At 38.5% G+C, this 16,914-nt stretch overlaps 1 protein-coding gene across 3 annotated transcripts in view; it reads right to left on the reverse strand.

Annotated features, from left to right (window-relative positions):
* The window catches only part of LOC138033756 (adhesion G protein-coupled receptor L4-like), a 207,703-nt gene that overhangs the window by 35,629 nt on the left and 155,160 nt on the right, over positions 1-16,914 (reverse strand). For 2 of the 3 annotated variants that reach the window (XM_068881564.1, XM_068881567.1), the window contains exons 1-2: positions 4,330-4,461; positions 1,943-1,972 (exon numbers count right to left, since the gene is read on the reverse strand). The exons of the other annotated variant lie outside the window; for it this stretch is intronic. In XM_068881564.1, the coding sequence (XP_068737665.1) occupies positions 1,943-1,972; positions 4,330-4,375 (76 nt within the window). In that variant the 5' untranslated portion in view covers positions 4,376-4,461. Of the gene's footprint in view, positions 1-1,942; positions 1,973-4,329; positions 4,462-16,914 lie in introns of those variants that run through there. 3 annotated transcript variants of the gene reach the window in all.

Consider the following 16,914-nt stretch of genomic DNA (forward strand, 5'->3'; position numbering starts at 1 on the left):
CCGCAACCGCGGTTGTTACTATAGATACGGACATGGATACGTCATTGAGAGAACGATTAGTTCCCACGCGCATACCCAGCATTGATGAAAAAGTTGGCCAAACGGCTTCAACCTCATTTAACATTGGTGATAACAAAAGAAATGTTGAATGGTTGTTGAAGCAAAGTTTAACGCTTTGAAACTCATTCGACACTTCGATTACGGTTGAAGGGGGAGGGGGGAGGGGGAACGGGGAAGGGGTGTGTGGGGCAAACGCTTTCAAAATTGCTGTCAAGTTAACAAAATCAAACGGATGTTGAAACAAATGTTGAAGCCCTTTACTCGGGCCTTAACGTTGCAGATTTGCAGAGAAAGGGAAAGAAAGAAACAAAACTTGGAATTGCACGTGCATAGTCATTCATTGTTTTTCTCATTGAAGAATATTGTTTTTGTGGCGTTCAAATTGACGAAAATTAATACAGAGCGTTTTATGAACACGTTTGTTAATAGGTTGATTTTTAAGCTGCATTTACTGTAATGATATAATATTTTTAAACAATTTTATATAATTATTGTGACATAAGATATGTAGTTTTATCTTGTGATGAAATAAAGACTCTTATTTAGTATTGACGCATTGTCGTTAACGTCTTTTTCCAAAATGGCCGGCATTTAGATATTCTTTTGTTTATATTCAAATTAGACCTTGATGCCTCGTTCAAGGCAAAATATTCTTTTGAATTTTAAGCTTAAGAACGAGGCATCAACGGCTAATTTGAATAAAAACAAAAAAATATTTAAGTGCCGGTCATTTTGGAAAACACTGGGTATGTTAAGGTCGTGCTCAGAGTCAGCGGGTACAAAAGGCGGTTTTTCCTTGATGTCATCACTGTCATGTTGGTGAACGAGAAGAAAAGGTCTCTAATTAGCTTCTCTTGTTTGTCCATTGGCAATTACATATTCCAAGAAAATGGTTGCAAGCCACCTAAAGATCTGTCAATAGCACCATTCGATCTTCTACTAACAACTTTAAAACACCATTATTCACATAATTACATTCGCCTAGGAATTGGTTGCAAACCATCCATATCTCGTACCTACTACGGAAGCTTGTAGGTACCATTCGGGTTGTTGAAAATCCGACAACAAAGTTGTGAAATCCGACATCCGAGTTCAGTGTAAAATCTGACATCTGACTTGTGAAAGTCCGACATCCGACTTGTAAAAATCCGACATCCGACTTGTTGAAAATCCGACATCCGACTTGTAAAAATCGTTGTTGTGTCTTGGAACGTGATTTCCTTCCCTGCCAACTTTATAGTTGGGTGGAAGTTCTTCGCTTGTGCAATGAACAGGTTGATTTCCTGGTTATCTACGTCCCATATTGAGAAAACGTCATCAATGAAGCGTTCCATATTGTTGGTTTAACTTTGCTCTGTAGGATTTTCACAACTCGAATGTCGGACTTTTGCAAGTCGGATGTCGGATTTTCAACAAGTCGGATGTCGGATTTTCAGGACTCAGATGTCGGATTTTTACAACTCGGATGTCGGATTACACAACTTTGTTGTCGGATTTTCAACAACTCGGATGGCACGTACAAGCTTCGGTACTACCGTACACGATATGACTATGCGACTAGATTTGAATCGAATTCGTGTCTTTAGACTTCTCCAGTGTTCTCTTCCGTAAATGACAGCACCTGCAGTTTTCGTGACGTCATAGGTCTGTTGGGTTCTCGCGCAAAGAAGTGAATGATATATAATGAGATAGTCATTCAAAAGCGTGATATATAGGGCACTCGATCATAGTCCATTACTGAGCGATCTGAGATTAACATGTTAATAGCTGTGTTTCATAATTACTTGAGTACGACAACATCTTATTCCAAAATTTTATTTCACCTGCCAGTTCCACCTGCAATTTAATCAACTGAATGTTGATTATGTGAAAAATGTCTTACCTTTCTGGACTTTAGCAGCATTTTGCAGTGCTGTGAAGAAAATGAATAATCGTAGTTAAAATTTCATAAGATTTATTCAGGACAGTGGGCGGAAACCGAAAATCGAGAAAATTTGAATATTACGATGAGTTCGAAACTAGATGTCGAAATAATTTTGTTGAAGTCTAACTTATTTACATATTTTTAATGAATTTTCGCAACATACTGGACAGCATCATGATTTGAAAGCGCATGTTTTGTATAGTCGATGTTTGAAATTTGATAGGAAAGTTAACACTACCAAAAAAAAATTATCTGAAGAGCACATTTAATTTATAAAGTTTGCATAGCGCTTCGGGTGGTAAAATTTACCAGCCAACAAAAAATGTTAATACTTCATTTTTTTCAGTTCCCGTAAGTTTGCGTTAACTTTCATTTTCTGAACGCAATAAATGCGGCATTCTAATCTTTTGTTTAGCAACTTATTCACTCCGATAAGAGCCGCTCTCCGCCTCTATGGACCGCACATGTGACATTGTGATGTCCTATGACATCACAAAAACTATAAATTTGTTGATTTCTTTAGTGTCTTCATTGGCAGTGCAGATGGCAAGGACAACTAAAATTATTTCTCTAAATATTGATTTTCCCAACCACTGCTGTCAGGAGCCCATGGGTTCCTGCTACTGTTTAAATCGGCAATTTCTTCACCCTTTTAGGAATCGCGACTTTTGCATTATGTAGGAACATTTTCAAGAAAAAAAAATGATCTTATGATCGTGATAAAAAGCACGCAACGTGAAATTTATTTTATAGCGGACCCATCATGGGTAAAGTTTGTTATTGGTTTTTTACCCTACTCCGAGAGGTTTTTCTCCGGGCTCTCCAGTTTTCCCCTCTCCTCAAAAACCAACATTTCTATAGTAAATTACAATTCGATCGGATTGAGGGCAATATTGAAAACTACTGGGTCACCAGTTAATACGTTAGCCTCGTGAAATAAAGTCGATATATATATGTATACATCATTATAATTATTATTATTAGGCTCCCAAATTACGTAGTTAAAGCGAACAAAATTTTGGCTCTTTTTTTAATAGTAGCTCCGTTTCATTCTCACCAAGGTGAAGTTTGAGATTATTGAATTGAAATTCTTAAATTAATTCTCGACTTAAACACGTGGGTGGAGGAAGATTGCTTAAAAATGGAAGGTACTGTTAAGGTAAATTGGTCTAGAAATTCAGTGGACAACAGTGCCTTTATCAGCTAATTACAGCAAAAACGTTAAGAATCGAGCCGGGATCACTGAAGCCTTTTTATTCGCCTCAACCATCTTAAATTGTGTCGTTCTTAGGTCGCTACAGTAGTACTTTCTTCCACATTGAAGATTGGAATACAGCGTTTGTATAGCCGTGAGTTGAAAGGATTCTAATCAGTACAAGCCATTCCTGCCTTAGAATATGTATAAGATGCGTGGATCATTTAGACCACAAAACAATCCGTTTTATCAAAACGGGGCCAATTGGCACGATTCATCACACACCACGCCTCAGAGCGGTGATCTTAAGCTTGGGTCTTAAATCTTGAATTGGGTCTTACTTAAGGCCTCGCGACCTTGGAAATTTACATCCAAGATTTGCTTCGTGTCGACTTGACAAAGAGTCCAAATTGCCGCGGCCTTACTCAACTTCTAGAAAATGAAACGCTCGATGTTTTGCATGTGTTTTTGGCCCTATAAAAAATCGAGGAGTGGGAAATATATTGTATTGAATAAAATAAAACTTATGGAAACGAGCCATCTGATGATGTGAAAAAAAGACTCAATTCAAAGCAAACAACCGTTTTATTAATAAAACGTACCACTCAGTATAAATCGTATATTGAACTGGCCCCAGTAATCCGACTCTCATATGCCTTTTTGACGGTTTTGCAAGGAAGGCAGGAGGATTTTCACAAACCTTTCCTTTTTCAGTTTTTGGTCAAAATAAGTTTGAGGTTTTCATTTCACTCCACACTGGATCGATGACAGTTAAAACGTTAATTGGAGGAAAATGTAAATAAAATAAGGTTCGAAACTTGGCAAAACTGCAAGTTGCCAACAACTAGACGGTTCCATCATTAATTAAGGATTCGAGTCGTTGAGAATGAAGTTGCAGCAATAATTTCCAAATGGAAAAAAAACTGATATATTTCTTTAGCAATAGCTTCGGTTAACTATTACACCATTAATCCAAAAGGTGGAACTGAGTCACAAGGAAAACCAACCATTAGATTTTTTTTCAGTTCTTAAGAATAATTAATAGTTACTATGAAATTTTCCATCAAGACTGCAAAATTGTCTAAACCATTTTATATCTTTGATATGGACAAAGACAAGCCATGCAATAAATTGATTATTTCAGACTCACCCAGGAAGATACCAAGAAAAATAACTGCCCAAGAGGGATGAAACATATCATTGAAGTTATCAACGCAAGTGCGTGTTTCTTTACTTTAGGAGCCCAGGACAAGTGAATCAAGGTCGTCGAACTACTCTGCACGTAACATGATGTGATATGGTGTTTATTTGCCTGAGTCAGCTGTTAAATTACTTATAAGGCATATTATTTTCCATATCTCCAAGGAGATAATTACCGTTACAAAATTGCCATGTCACCACTGTTTGGATAGAAGACAGCTTGTTAAAATAATAGAACATTGTAGAAAATTAAAGCATGTTAAAACGGAAAATAAAATATATCGAAGATCTAAGCCAAACGGGCGTTTCCGTCTTCGCTATATTCGCAGATTTTAATTTTAAATTTGTTAGTGTGATAACCACCGACCCAAATATATATCTAAAAAACAGAATATTGTTTTATCGAAAGTGGCTTCGTAACTCGATTTTCTCGATGTTTCTTAATTTTGCTTTTCATGAAATGGAAAGAAATTTTCATAGTAAGAACTTAACATCCCTGATCCATCACGTGTGGACGTTTAAGTCAACTCGTTAACTGGATATTAGTATAAATACACAGGTGATTATACAAAACCGCGCGCTCTCATTGGCTCGCTATCTCGGATTATCAGCCGATAATCACCTCGACGGACAAAATGGCTGCCAGTAGTCGTTTTGCCACTGTAAAGTGAAGATGATTTCGCGTTAAAATGTTTTTTTTTTCTCTCTTTTTTGAAATAATCACCTGTGTATTTATACTAATATCCAGTTAACTTAAACGTCATCACGTGATGGATCAGACTTCGTCTCGGTGAATATTCACCGATAGTCACTTCACCTTCGGCGAATAATTGTTAAATATTTAATTGCATGTAAATTTTGTTCTTCCCCTCTGGGGGATTCATCTTTCAGATAAAACGGAAAGAGGAGACTTGCCCTGGCACTGGTGCAAAACTTTGAGATCCAGTTGCCGTTGTTGACTATCGCTAATGCAACAAAGCAGGCTTCTTTTGAGTGACGTCATGGCCCCCATATTTGTTTCTTTATCCAGACCCAGTCCTTCTCTTAAAACACATGCCGCATAGTAAATCTGTTTTACATAAATTGCCTTTTTTTGGTAATAGTCGTAATAACTGTTGCGAGCCGCCAAGCTAGCAGCGATACTAATCTTGGCAAGGGCTTTCTTACGCATAGGCTACGTGGTTGTGGTTCTGGATACCGGGTAGCTTGTCGTGAATGACGGTGAGCGGGCTTATGCTTGGCATATAAGACTCGGACGATTTCCGGAAAGTTTTCGCATCACTATTTTCGTATTATCGTCGGGATATTTTCGTACTGTATGGTTTCGTACCTTTCCGCACCTTTTTCTTTTTTTTCATTTGTTGTTGCCGCTCTGCGCTGTCATAAGTTTCTTTCGATAAGTATTCTTTAAATTTTTGAGAGCTCCTTGCAGTGTTGAGCTGTAATCACCGTTCGTTTTCTCAATTTGAAGCAATCAATGTATTTTAGGTCGTCATAGAACATTGTTCCATTTTGTTTCCCCTTTCAATTAAATTTTCAACATTGTTGACTTCTTTGCGAAATAGCAAGTCAAGGAAATATAAGGTAAGAGAGCGAATCCCTGTGCTGAATCGTAATCATTTGAATCTATTTTTAGATTGCACCCGTGCTGCAAAGGTTATTTTTATCTGTTGTTACTGTTACAGCGAAATGCTTAACTTACCTCCTTTTTCTTTTATTTCCATTTTGTGCTTAGTTAACGCCGTTTTTGTTCTTCTTGTTTGCTACTTTTTCTAGAGTTTCTTTGTTCATGTACCAACACTTCCTAGTTCATTACGTACGTAAATAGTTTTCTTTTGTCACTTTACTTCGTTTTAAGCTAGTCGCTTTGCCTTAGTTTGTTCAGTTGTTTGCTCTTTGTTTAGTGTTGTTGAATTCAGTGTATTGTTTTGCCTTTCGTCGTTCCTTAAGATTAACAGATTGTAAAATTACCGATGAGGTACGTTTCTGTATGCCGATCTCATGTCTCATGCTCGAGCTTGGTTCACGGTGGTTCCGTTCCTTATCGACGTTGTTATTTTCTTTCTTTTTGTAGGAACCGTTCTGAAACTATCATGTTCTATACACCTCAACTGGCAAGGGTAAACTTTCTAGACGGCTCTCAGTTGGAGCTTCAGATATCTGGTAGGAAACTGAAAACAGTAACTAACAAAAGGTTGCTTAGTGTCGAGATTGATCGACACCTGCAATGGAACGATCATGTTTAAGCTATCATATCAACCTCTTTCTCTTCATTGCATACTCTAAAGAATCTATACGTAATTTTGCACACTACAATCTACGAAAGCACCCAGCAGAATCACTTGTTCTTTCCAAGCTGGACTACAACGACATTGTATTTGACCCTCAACCGCAATATTTAATGAAAGGACTACAATGTGTGCAAAACGCCGCCAGTTTTGTGCTAGCCAGGAAGAGACGCCACCCCACCGACTGCATCAATATCGGATGGCTACCTGTCGTGCAGCGTCGCAAGCTACATTCACTGAAAGCCACATTTAAAGCTTTAAATGATCCTCACTGGCCATCGTATTCCGCCCGATACAAAGAGCCAACCCAAATCGTGAATTGTGAATCGGCAGCACCGTTCATCTTACTATATTTTTCATTAGGGGAACGCTTAAAAACTCGTCATTCAAAGCCTTCAATCAGCTTCGATTCCAATGAACATTACAAACTTAGACCTCAGTTGCGAGAGAGACTAAACGATTGTTAAATAAACTAGAATACAAAAGTTAATTAATTCACTGTTGGGATGGTCAGCGGTCAAAATGGCGATCGGATGTTTGTGTTTTTGCTTTCGATATTTTTAGCCGTCTATTCATTTCTGCTCCTACTCTTGAACGTAATCAGCCCTGGAAATGAAGAGAAAGGTAAAACAACACTCTACAGGCCAATGAGTTTCGTTTCTCTGTTTGCAAACGTATCACCGGCTTTGCGGCTCTTGCTCCTTGACGCCGGCGCCCGTGTTTGTAAAGTCCGCCATTTTGGATTCTCCTTTCGTCGGAGAGTCTTCCACAGTGGGACCACACAAACAGTGTGTCTGTATGTTCGAAAAATAAAGAAATGTGTGGGAAATATTGAAGAGTCCTAATATCGTAAACTTACATCGAGAAATGACTATGTTAAAGCTCAAAATAAACGTAAACCTACCTCATTTGTTGTGTATTTTCTGCGCCTGAAAATGGTGAATTTGAGTGATTTGGTGAGTTTTCCGTTGACTGTTATTACACGTTATAAGAAGGAGACAAGGGTGGAAAGCTCATTTTCGACTGCTCCAGCGCCAAGCCGATTTTCACCCAGAAATTAGAATCGTCCGGCTTTCAAATCGAACACCAGATAAACTGAAAGGTTGACGCTTCTTCTCGTGCCATTCAATCGAAGATCCATTCAAAATCCAAGCGCTAACCGCCGAGTAATTTTCGAGAAATGCAGCTTTTCAAGCGACCAACAACCGCGGCTGAGATTTCGTGGGACACCGAGCAACCGTCACGCTATTTGCTCCACACTGATTGGATGATGCTAAACAATGCATTCAAGATTTCAACTTATGCGTGTTATTGTCAGTGGAGACATCGAATCAAATTCTGGCCCTACAAACTGCTCTGTTTGCAACAAAGTAATTGCCAGAAACCGTCGAGCATTAAGTTGCGACCAATGCACGCTGTGGTGCCATATGAAATGCGGTCAAGTGAAACTCAAGGATGACAAACGTCTCCAGCAAATGGATCAGTTCAACTGGATTTGCCCAGCATGTTTTTTAACCGCCTTACCTTTTGCTGATTCCTCAGTTTTGTCGGACGAAGGCGAATGTTGTGCACAAACACTGAGCACGTCGAACTTGTCCAACACCAGTGTGAATTCCCTCCCAGAATTCATTAAATCAAGAAACAGTGATGACCGACAGATTCTTATAATGCATTTGAGGAGGGGAAACAGCTTATGAAAGACATTAAAGTCTTCTTTCTTACAGAAACAAAAGTTGAAGCAGCTTACCCTACTGCACAGTTCAAAATCAGTGGTTATGACATCTACCGCAATGACCGTACCAAGGGTGGCGGTGCTATTCTGGCATTTGTATCCTCGAGAACACCATCCAAGAAATTAGCACGTCACCGTAATTTTTCAACTATTGAACCGTTAATTGTTGAAGCCGAATTTGGAAAACATGATGTAGTATTGGTGGGAATCAAAAGACCCCAAAAATCTATCGGTGTGCTCTACTACCTCAGGTTAGAAGAAGAATTGAATGACATCTGCACCTTTGCTTCACTTCAAACCAATTCATTATAGTTCTTGGGGATCTTAATCTAGATCGATTGAGACCTGAACGAAGAGAGGGCAAGATACTGTTGGATTTGAAAGATATACATGGCTATTCCTGTCTCATTGATAAACCCACTAGAATAACAGAGCACAGCCAAACCCTTTTGGATATCATTCTCACTAACAAGCCGTATCTGTTTCAAGGATGTGTTGTCTTTAATCCAGAGCTGAGCGACCATGCACTGGTATGTAACCGTATTTTTTTCTCTTTTGTTTGTATTCTAATGTATTGTAAGTATTATTTGTACGTATTGTAAAGGTAATATAGTTCTTGTTTATGATGATAATAAAAATATATATTAAAAAAAAAATACGGAATATTGAAAATCAAGGCTACATATCATCCAAGCAAAATTATCACTTTTCGAAATCTTAAGACCATCAACAAAGAAGAACTGAAATATGATCTGCATATGGCACCGTGGAATATCGCATGTTGGAGATATCTTCGATTCGATCGCTTCTAGATCTGGGAAAAGTTACTGAATTATGTCTTGGATGAACATGCGCCGTTTAAAAAGCTAAGGGTACGAGCACAAGACGTCCCTTACATGACAAGCGAATGGAAGAGAGCTATTAGAAACAAAAGGATGTTTTCAAAACAATTCAGTAAAAACAAAGCACAGTCAAACCTGGAACACAAAAACAAATGGCGTAATGAGGTTACCAAATTAACAAGCAAGTCAATCAAGTCCTACTGGCAAAAGGTATGAAATAATCTGAACTCTAACCCTAAGAAATTCTGCAATACCTTTAATCCCTTCTTGAACCATAAAATGGATGAATGTGCTGGAGACAAAATCACTCGTAATATAAACGGTGAATTAGAAACAAATCAGGGAACTGTAGGGGAACACTTTGCTGATTATTTCTCTACAATGGCAAACAACATTCGTGGGACAGACACCCTAAACTTAAACGAAGAAAATTTTAGCGCACATATTTGTGCACAAAACATAAAGGAAACGCTGAGTGGGTCTGACAGACCACCTTCCACTTTCTCCAACGTACAGCCAGCAGAGTTAATCAAAGAAATGGAAAGTCTGAATGCCAATAAGGCTTCGGGTCATGATGGCTTGCCTCTCAGGCTTCTTAGAATGATCTCAAAGGGAATTGCCCCATCATAATGTACGATTTTCAACACTTGCATAGAGACGGCAGCATGGCGGCCGCCGGTTACTTGAAAAAGGGGTACATGGACTCCTGCATTTAAAAAAAGATGATACACATGACACAAGCAATTATAGATCAATCACTATTTTACCTGTTGTGTGTAACATTTATGAAAAGTTATTGAGCAAACAAATTACAAAATTCATGGACCCCCATCCTCACTGATAACTTAACAGCCTATAGGAAATCACACAGCCGCGAGACAACCCTAGTCCGGCTTGTAGAAGAATGAAAAATGGAGATAGATTGTGTAAAACTGGTTGGCATGCTGTCTACTGATAAGAGTAAGGAATTTGATTCACTTAGCTCTCCTCTTCTTATAAAAAATAAAAAAAAATAAAAAAATTGGAATCATATCGCTTCTCGGACAAAGCGCTAGACCTAGTTCCTTCCTATTTTCATAATAGGCAAAATAGAGTCAAACTCCCATCAATGTTAAGTCAATGGAGAGTTCTGAAAAGAAGATGCCCACAAGAATCTTGTTATGGCCCTTTGTTATGGAATATCTACCAAAATGACTTGAATTACTTCTTTACAGACAGGAATATCTCAATGTATGCTGATGACCACCAGGTGTTTGTATTGGGCATTACACTTCAAAACGTGCAAGACCCACTTCAAGAAGTACGGGACGAGATCACTGTATGGTTCGATCATAATTTACTGCAAGGCAATTTTAAGAAGTATCAAACGATCGCTTTTGGCTCAGACAGAAAGTACCCTGCCAAAGCTATATATATAGAGATTGGACTTGAGGACATTTCAGCAAAAGGATGAAAGGAAATTACTTGGAGTTTTGATAGATAGTGATTTAAATTTTAGTAAACATATCACCCACGTATGTACGTAGGAAGGCTAGTCAACAAATAGGCTTAACTGATTAGAGTGTAATGTGAAGTGCTAGTTTTTTACCCCATATGAACCATGTGAGCGTTAGCCCTACTGATGGAAATGGGCCCACACAAGGACAGGGAAAAACTCGGACCATGGTGGGAATTGAACCCACTACCTTCGTGTTAGATCACCCCTGCTCTACCGACTTAGCTACAAGGTCAGACGGGAGCAGGCCGTGGGAACTGAAGATGTTAAAGTCACGGCAATGAACATGTTCAAGTACAAGGTAGGATTATGTTTTTGTAGCTCAGTCGGTAGAGCAGCGGTGATCTTACCCGAAGGTCGTGGGTTCAATTCCCACCATGGTCCGAGTTTTTCTCTGTCCTTGTGTGGGCCCATTTCCATCAGTGGGGCTAACGCTCACATGGTTCATATGGGGTAAAAAACTAGCACTTCACATTACACTCTAATCAGTTAAGTCTGTTCAAATATAAGTGCTGCACGGCCAACGTCTGCAAAAACGTAATCCTTCCTTGTACTTGTATCTGTTAATTGCCGTGACTTTAACATCTCCAGTTCCCACGGCCTGCTCCCGTCTGACCTTGTCTGTCTTGTTCGCTCGCATAGCATTTTAAAGCCAAACAAACCAGCAAACAATTATTTCTGTCCAAAAAGAGTACAGATGATTGTTATTTAATTCCAGCCGTACGGCTTTATCCGGCCCTGCTCGCGCTAATGCGTACGGCCCTCTCGCAGACGGGTATTTTCCCAATTGTTTTACAATGAAAGCGCGTGCGGGGGCCGTACGGGCCATATGATAATTTAAAATTCTAATTTTAAAACTCAGGAAGATCATTCCAAGCGTAGCAAGTTAGACTGATGTTAGATGTCTATCAGAAACCCTTTTTTATTTATCTGCAGCAGTGAATTTCGCCACCAATTTGCTGATTTACGACACTGTAAAATTTTGATCACGCGACTTACCACGTGATCAATATTATATGTTATATGTTATAACAAGGTACATTATTTATTTTCAAGGGAGATTTCATCTTGTTCCAGACAATATAGTGAGAGATATAGCCGATGAAACATATTTTCCGGACCTATTTTACACCCAGTTCTTATCTTCACCCTATTTTACATTCGATGTTCTAGCTGCACAGCCCATAAGATCTTGAGCTTAAAGATCATTGGGTCTATACATAAATTAAAGGTACATCATCATTAATTACTGATCAGCAAAACTTCAAGTTACACAAACAGAGAAATGGTACAGGACTTCCAATAACCCCTGTAAGTTTCAAATTTTGGCCACGAAAAGAGTTCAATTATATTTAAAACAAGGGGGAAAAGGAAAGGAACTTTATTTAAGTGCCTAGTCTTCTAGCGCCGGAACACTAATTGGGGACACTGTAAACTGAAATCAACAAATCAAAAAAATCAGGCGAAACGCGACTGTGTTGCATAAAGCATTAACAATGAAAAGCGCGCTTTTGGAGGCCATTTTTCTTCTTGATGAAAATCGTACTTTCTACAAATTGCTCAAAGGAAAACACCAGTTTGGTTCCCATCTGTTCTCCTTAAGTCCCGTGGGATGGGGGGAGTATGCGAAAAACCTCCTTACCATGGGAAAGCAAAAGGGCAGTTTGGTCATCACGTGTGCCTACTTGCATCGCATGTGGCCGGATTTCTAGTCGATTTCGACCTGACTCGATGGTGTTTCTTTGGGTATTTCAACCTTCATCAAACTCGACTCCCATTTCATTACATCTGGCTGTGAGATTATTCATGGACCGCACAGTTGCTGCTAAGCGGAGACGACTCTCAGTTTTATGCTTTTGCTACGCTCTTCACAATATGCAAGGGAGAGTAGCCGTCGGACCATTTCAGTTGTTTTCGTTCTTTATGTCATCTAGGCGCACTTTTTCTTGTTTCCGCCTACACCTTCAGCGCTCATTTACTTCCTTAACTTAAATAAATTTCCTCCTTCTCAAGAATACGGATAAAGTCCCCACGACATACAACCCAAAGAGTATGTATCATTTCAAACTAAGTCGGTTTTTGTTGATTCTCCTGGTCTGCATTGCATGGGCGCTGTTACCGAAGAAAACCTGGCGCTTGCTGTTTCGTCATCTTTTCTTTTCAAGCCAAGCACGATCGCGCAAGACTTCTTCATTTCATTGATGCGAAAAGACGCCAAGAAAGGATTAACCACAGAATTCAGAAACAGGATGACCGTGGATGATTCCCTGACGATGAAGAACCAATTCTTTTTTACGCAGCTTTCGCAGTGGATCCCTACAACCATGACAGCAAAATATGGAATTAGCGAGAGAATAAGAAACATCAAAATGAGAAACGAGGTTGTCGCAAAGTTTTTTTTCCATTTTGGCTGTCCTTTCTCGTTTCCTGTCGTTCAAAGAAGTGTTGCTTGGCATGGTGGCTTGTCTCTGAACAGCAACTCGAGATTGCTTCTTCAAAAAGTAGAAGATTCCAAGATAGGCTACAGAAGTCGTGGACAGAGGGAACGTGGTGTGTAAATGAATGTCAATGGCAATGTAGACATCTTTTGAAATGTTGGTTAGCTGAAGTGAGGCAAAGATGGACGAGAAAACAATAATGCACGAGTTGCAAACAACGGCTGTCTTCGGTTTCATTCTTTGGCGATATGTGTGAGGAAAAATAACAGCTACGAAGCGATCGATCGACATCGCGGTCACTAACAAGATTGAGCAGTTGATTCCGATGTAGCTTAATATCTGGACGAATTCCCCTTCTTGTGGAATACTTCGATCGCTGAACACGCACAGAAATCTCACTAGGACTTGTGCAGGGCAGACCACGAGACCAACGAAAAGATCCATTGCGGATATAAACGCCAGGTACACTGAAAACACTCTCTTGAAGCATCGCAAAGGATTTTTCACCATCACCATTAAGATAAAACCATTGGGAAGCGAAACGAAGAAAACCAGCAAAAGGAAAGAAATCCCACTTCCGAGACACACTTGATTTTCAAAATTACTATCCATGGCATGTAATAACATAAAAGAACCCTAAAATGTACGACTTGCCTTTCACTTGTAAAATGGGGAATGAAACTTGTCTAAATATGTCAGACCATATTGTTTAACGCCATGACGTCGATAGGCTAACGACACTAATTAATTCTATAAGTCATTCATGTGCAAACAAAAGGAAACAGCATTACATTGGCTACTTAGTAGTTTACTTATCCTAATGTTCTAGTTCTTTATTTACGTTCTGTAGGAAAATCTTAAAAGGAATTATTTGACTTTGTTTTGATTAAGAGCTTGGTAAATGATTCATAAAGTATTTGAAAAAAATTGGCTTAATCATTGAAGTCAGACGTCAGTTTTTGAGCTGGATAGGAAATGGGTTTTTCGGCTTTTGCTCGACATGTAACCTCCATTATGCGTAGCTTCTTTTTTTTGAAATTACAACGACGTGGGTAATTTTAATGCAATATATAAACACAGTGACACCTGCTTTCTATAAAGAACAACAGGAAAACATTTCCCTGTTATTTTTTTACATATTTGGTCGATAAGTCGTGGTTTAATTTTGTTTCTGGTTTACAAAAATTCTTTTTTTTCAAACTGGTTTACTTTTTTAGACCAATGCCCATTTTAACATATTTGGATATCTTTCTGTATAATTAATTTTATGGAGTATGTATAAAGTAAACTAGAGAAATCATTATTATTACTATAAGATGGATTGTTGTCTCTGATGCTATCAAAGACAATAATATTTATTTATTGCATGTGAACAATAATTTCACTGTCCTTCACTGACAAGTAGGACCACTTTCATAATGAAAAAACAGTGATATTCTTTAATCATTCCTTTGGCAATATAACTCAATTAAATAGTGCATTGTACAACTGGAAAATTTAATGTTGTAGGAAAAAGAAGTTATTGGACTTCTCCAAACTTGGTCACTACTCTAGCATAATGGTTTTCGATTTCAGTTAATTTTCCTAAAGGCATGTTGGGGTACAAGGGTGACCTTTCACTATCAAGCCGATCTCTATCAAAGAGAGGAATGTTGGAGCTGCCATGGTTACTGGGCATTTTCCGTGCATGGAATGGATGTGTTGACATCTTTCTGTCTTATTTCTGCAACATTTCTTGAAGCGCTGCCACTTTTCCGTAATTTGCTGTCCGCCGTGTGAAATTTGACTGTGTGCTTGGGACAAAACTTGAAACAGTTACCCTTTTGAAAATACTTTCTTGTTGCTTCCTGTGATGAGTTTGCCGTTGCTGTAAACCTATTAACTTTAAAGTTATCATCTTTTTGTTCCATTTTGTAAATTGTTTCGGCTTAGATTCCTTGTCTCCTTAAAGGCAGAGTTGCTTCTCTATTTTCTTTCAAGAAATGTTTAGCCTTGTTGTAAAAATCATCTTCTAAAAAACATTTTTTTGAGTCTTTTGTCTTTAGCTGGCCTTTCACTTCCTCTATTTCTTTAAAGAGATCGATTTCATTTACGCAATTGCGTTGGCGGGACCCTGCCATATGTGGGTTTGATGTCGACATCTGTGAATAAATCAAACTTTCGACCAAGAGTGGCCTGTGGTGAATAATAAAATATTCATTTATAAATTATTCAAGTGGATTAAGGAGAAGGCAGCAGATCGTTGTGTAGAAGGGGTGGGCACACGGGGAAATGATGTGTGAAGGAAGGGGGGGGGGGGGGGGTTGGATAGAGCTTCTGAAGGTGAATAGAAGGGAGGAAAAGATGTCTAGTTCTTTTTAAGACCCCCTAAGAAGCCAAGCTCCTGTTTTTTTAACTGCATTCCCAAAAAACAATATCCCTTTTTTACAATGTCGATTAAAAAAATACACTTTAAATTTTTTTTAAAACTGGTTAAAAAATAATTCAAACCAAAAACAAAATTAAACCACAACAGATACATATATTCCAATAACAGATTACTTTTATTCCAGTAACAAATTACTCCAATTATTCGGCTCTGATTTTCGAATTTGGGCTTTTCTGGGGGTCTCGATTTGGATGCGCATGCGTAAAATTACTTTGCCTCGGAGAGTCACTTTTCATAAAAGGTTGGCCAAGTGGGATTCCGCGATACTCAATTTCAGTTTTTAGATATAAATGTCTCGTCTCTTACTTTGATACCATTTAAAGCACATTTTGAAAATGACTGCTGAAGCCATTTGAGCCATTTTTCAATGCTTCGCCGAGTTGCCAACCGTTTTATAAGACCGTTGGCAACCGAGGAATTGAAAAATGCCTCAAATCGCGTTGATTCTGAAAAAAACAATAAACACACACACACACACAGGAAAGAAGCTACTCATAATAGAATCAAGGTAAGGCTTTTTAGTTGAGATTTTTTAAATATATCTATCTACCTAATTAGTCTTTTATCGGGATTCCCACACAAATTCATATATTATTGTCAGCCATGTTGGCTTTCCTTTACACTGAGATTGAGGCGCCTGTGGCTGGACTTTAAACTGCAAATATTGTACGTCGTGTACTGTTAATTTAGGTGACTCATCTGAATTATTTAGTGAATCTCATTTTCATCCTATTTTATATTCGACTTTCTGAATTCGTGGCCCCATAAGCTCTACATTAAAGGTCATAGGGTATACATGAAGGTACATTATCCTGCACCTTCACCATCATCATTAGGGAGTTTAAGAAACCATGACGTTTACGGTGACGAAAAAATCACTTCAAAATATAAGTTTGAGCTATTCTAAGTATTATACAATATGGGCGAAGTGTCCTCCTATAACTGGACTGGTACGGATGGATTTGGAAGTAAGAGTGAGACCGAAAGATTCACTGTAGTTTGTCCGCGTTGTCGGCAAAACCTTAAATCAAGGGTGCGTTCGATTCACCGTATTTTGGAATAGGAATACATGGAATATAAGTTAGAAATCCTTCTTTTTTACGGAGATTTACGTTAAAATTGTCAAACATCGGCTAAAATGCCATTTTAAACATATTTTTATTATCCTTGATGCTTCGAAACGCGCCAAACATGCCGTTTTAATCATCACTCCTCGTATTCTTATTACCGAATAGGGTCAATCGAATGCGCCCTTAGTCATTTCACGTACTAGTTTTGACGAATATGGGAGAGAAATGTCAAAAAAAATGCG

The sequence above is a fragment of the Montipora capricornis genome, chromosome 14, assembly GCF_036669925.1.
Source record: "Montipora capricornis isolate CH-2021 chromosome 14, ASM3666992v2, whole genome shotgun sequence".
NCBI classification, from domain to species: domain Eukaryota; kingdom Metazoa; phylum Cnidaria; class Anthozoa; order Scleractinia; family Acroporidae; genus Montipora; species Montipora capricornis.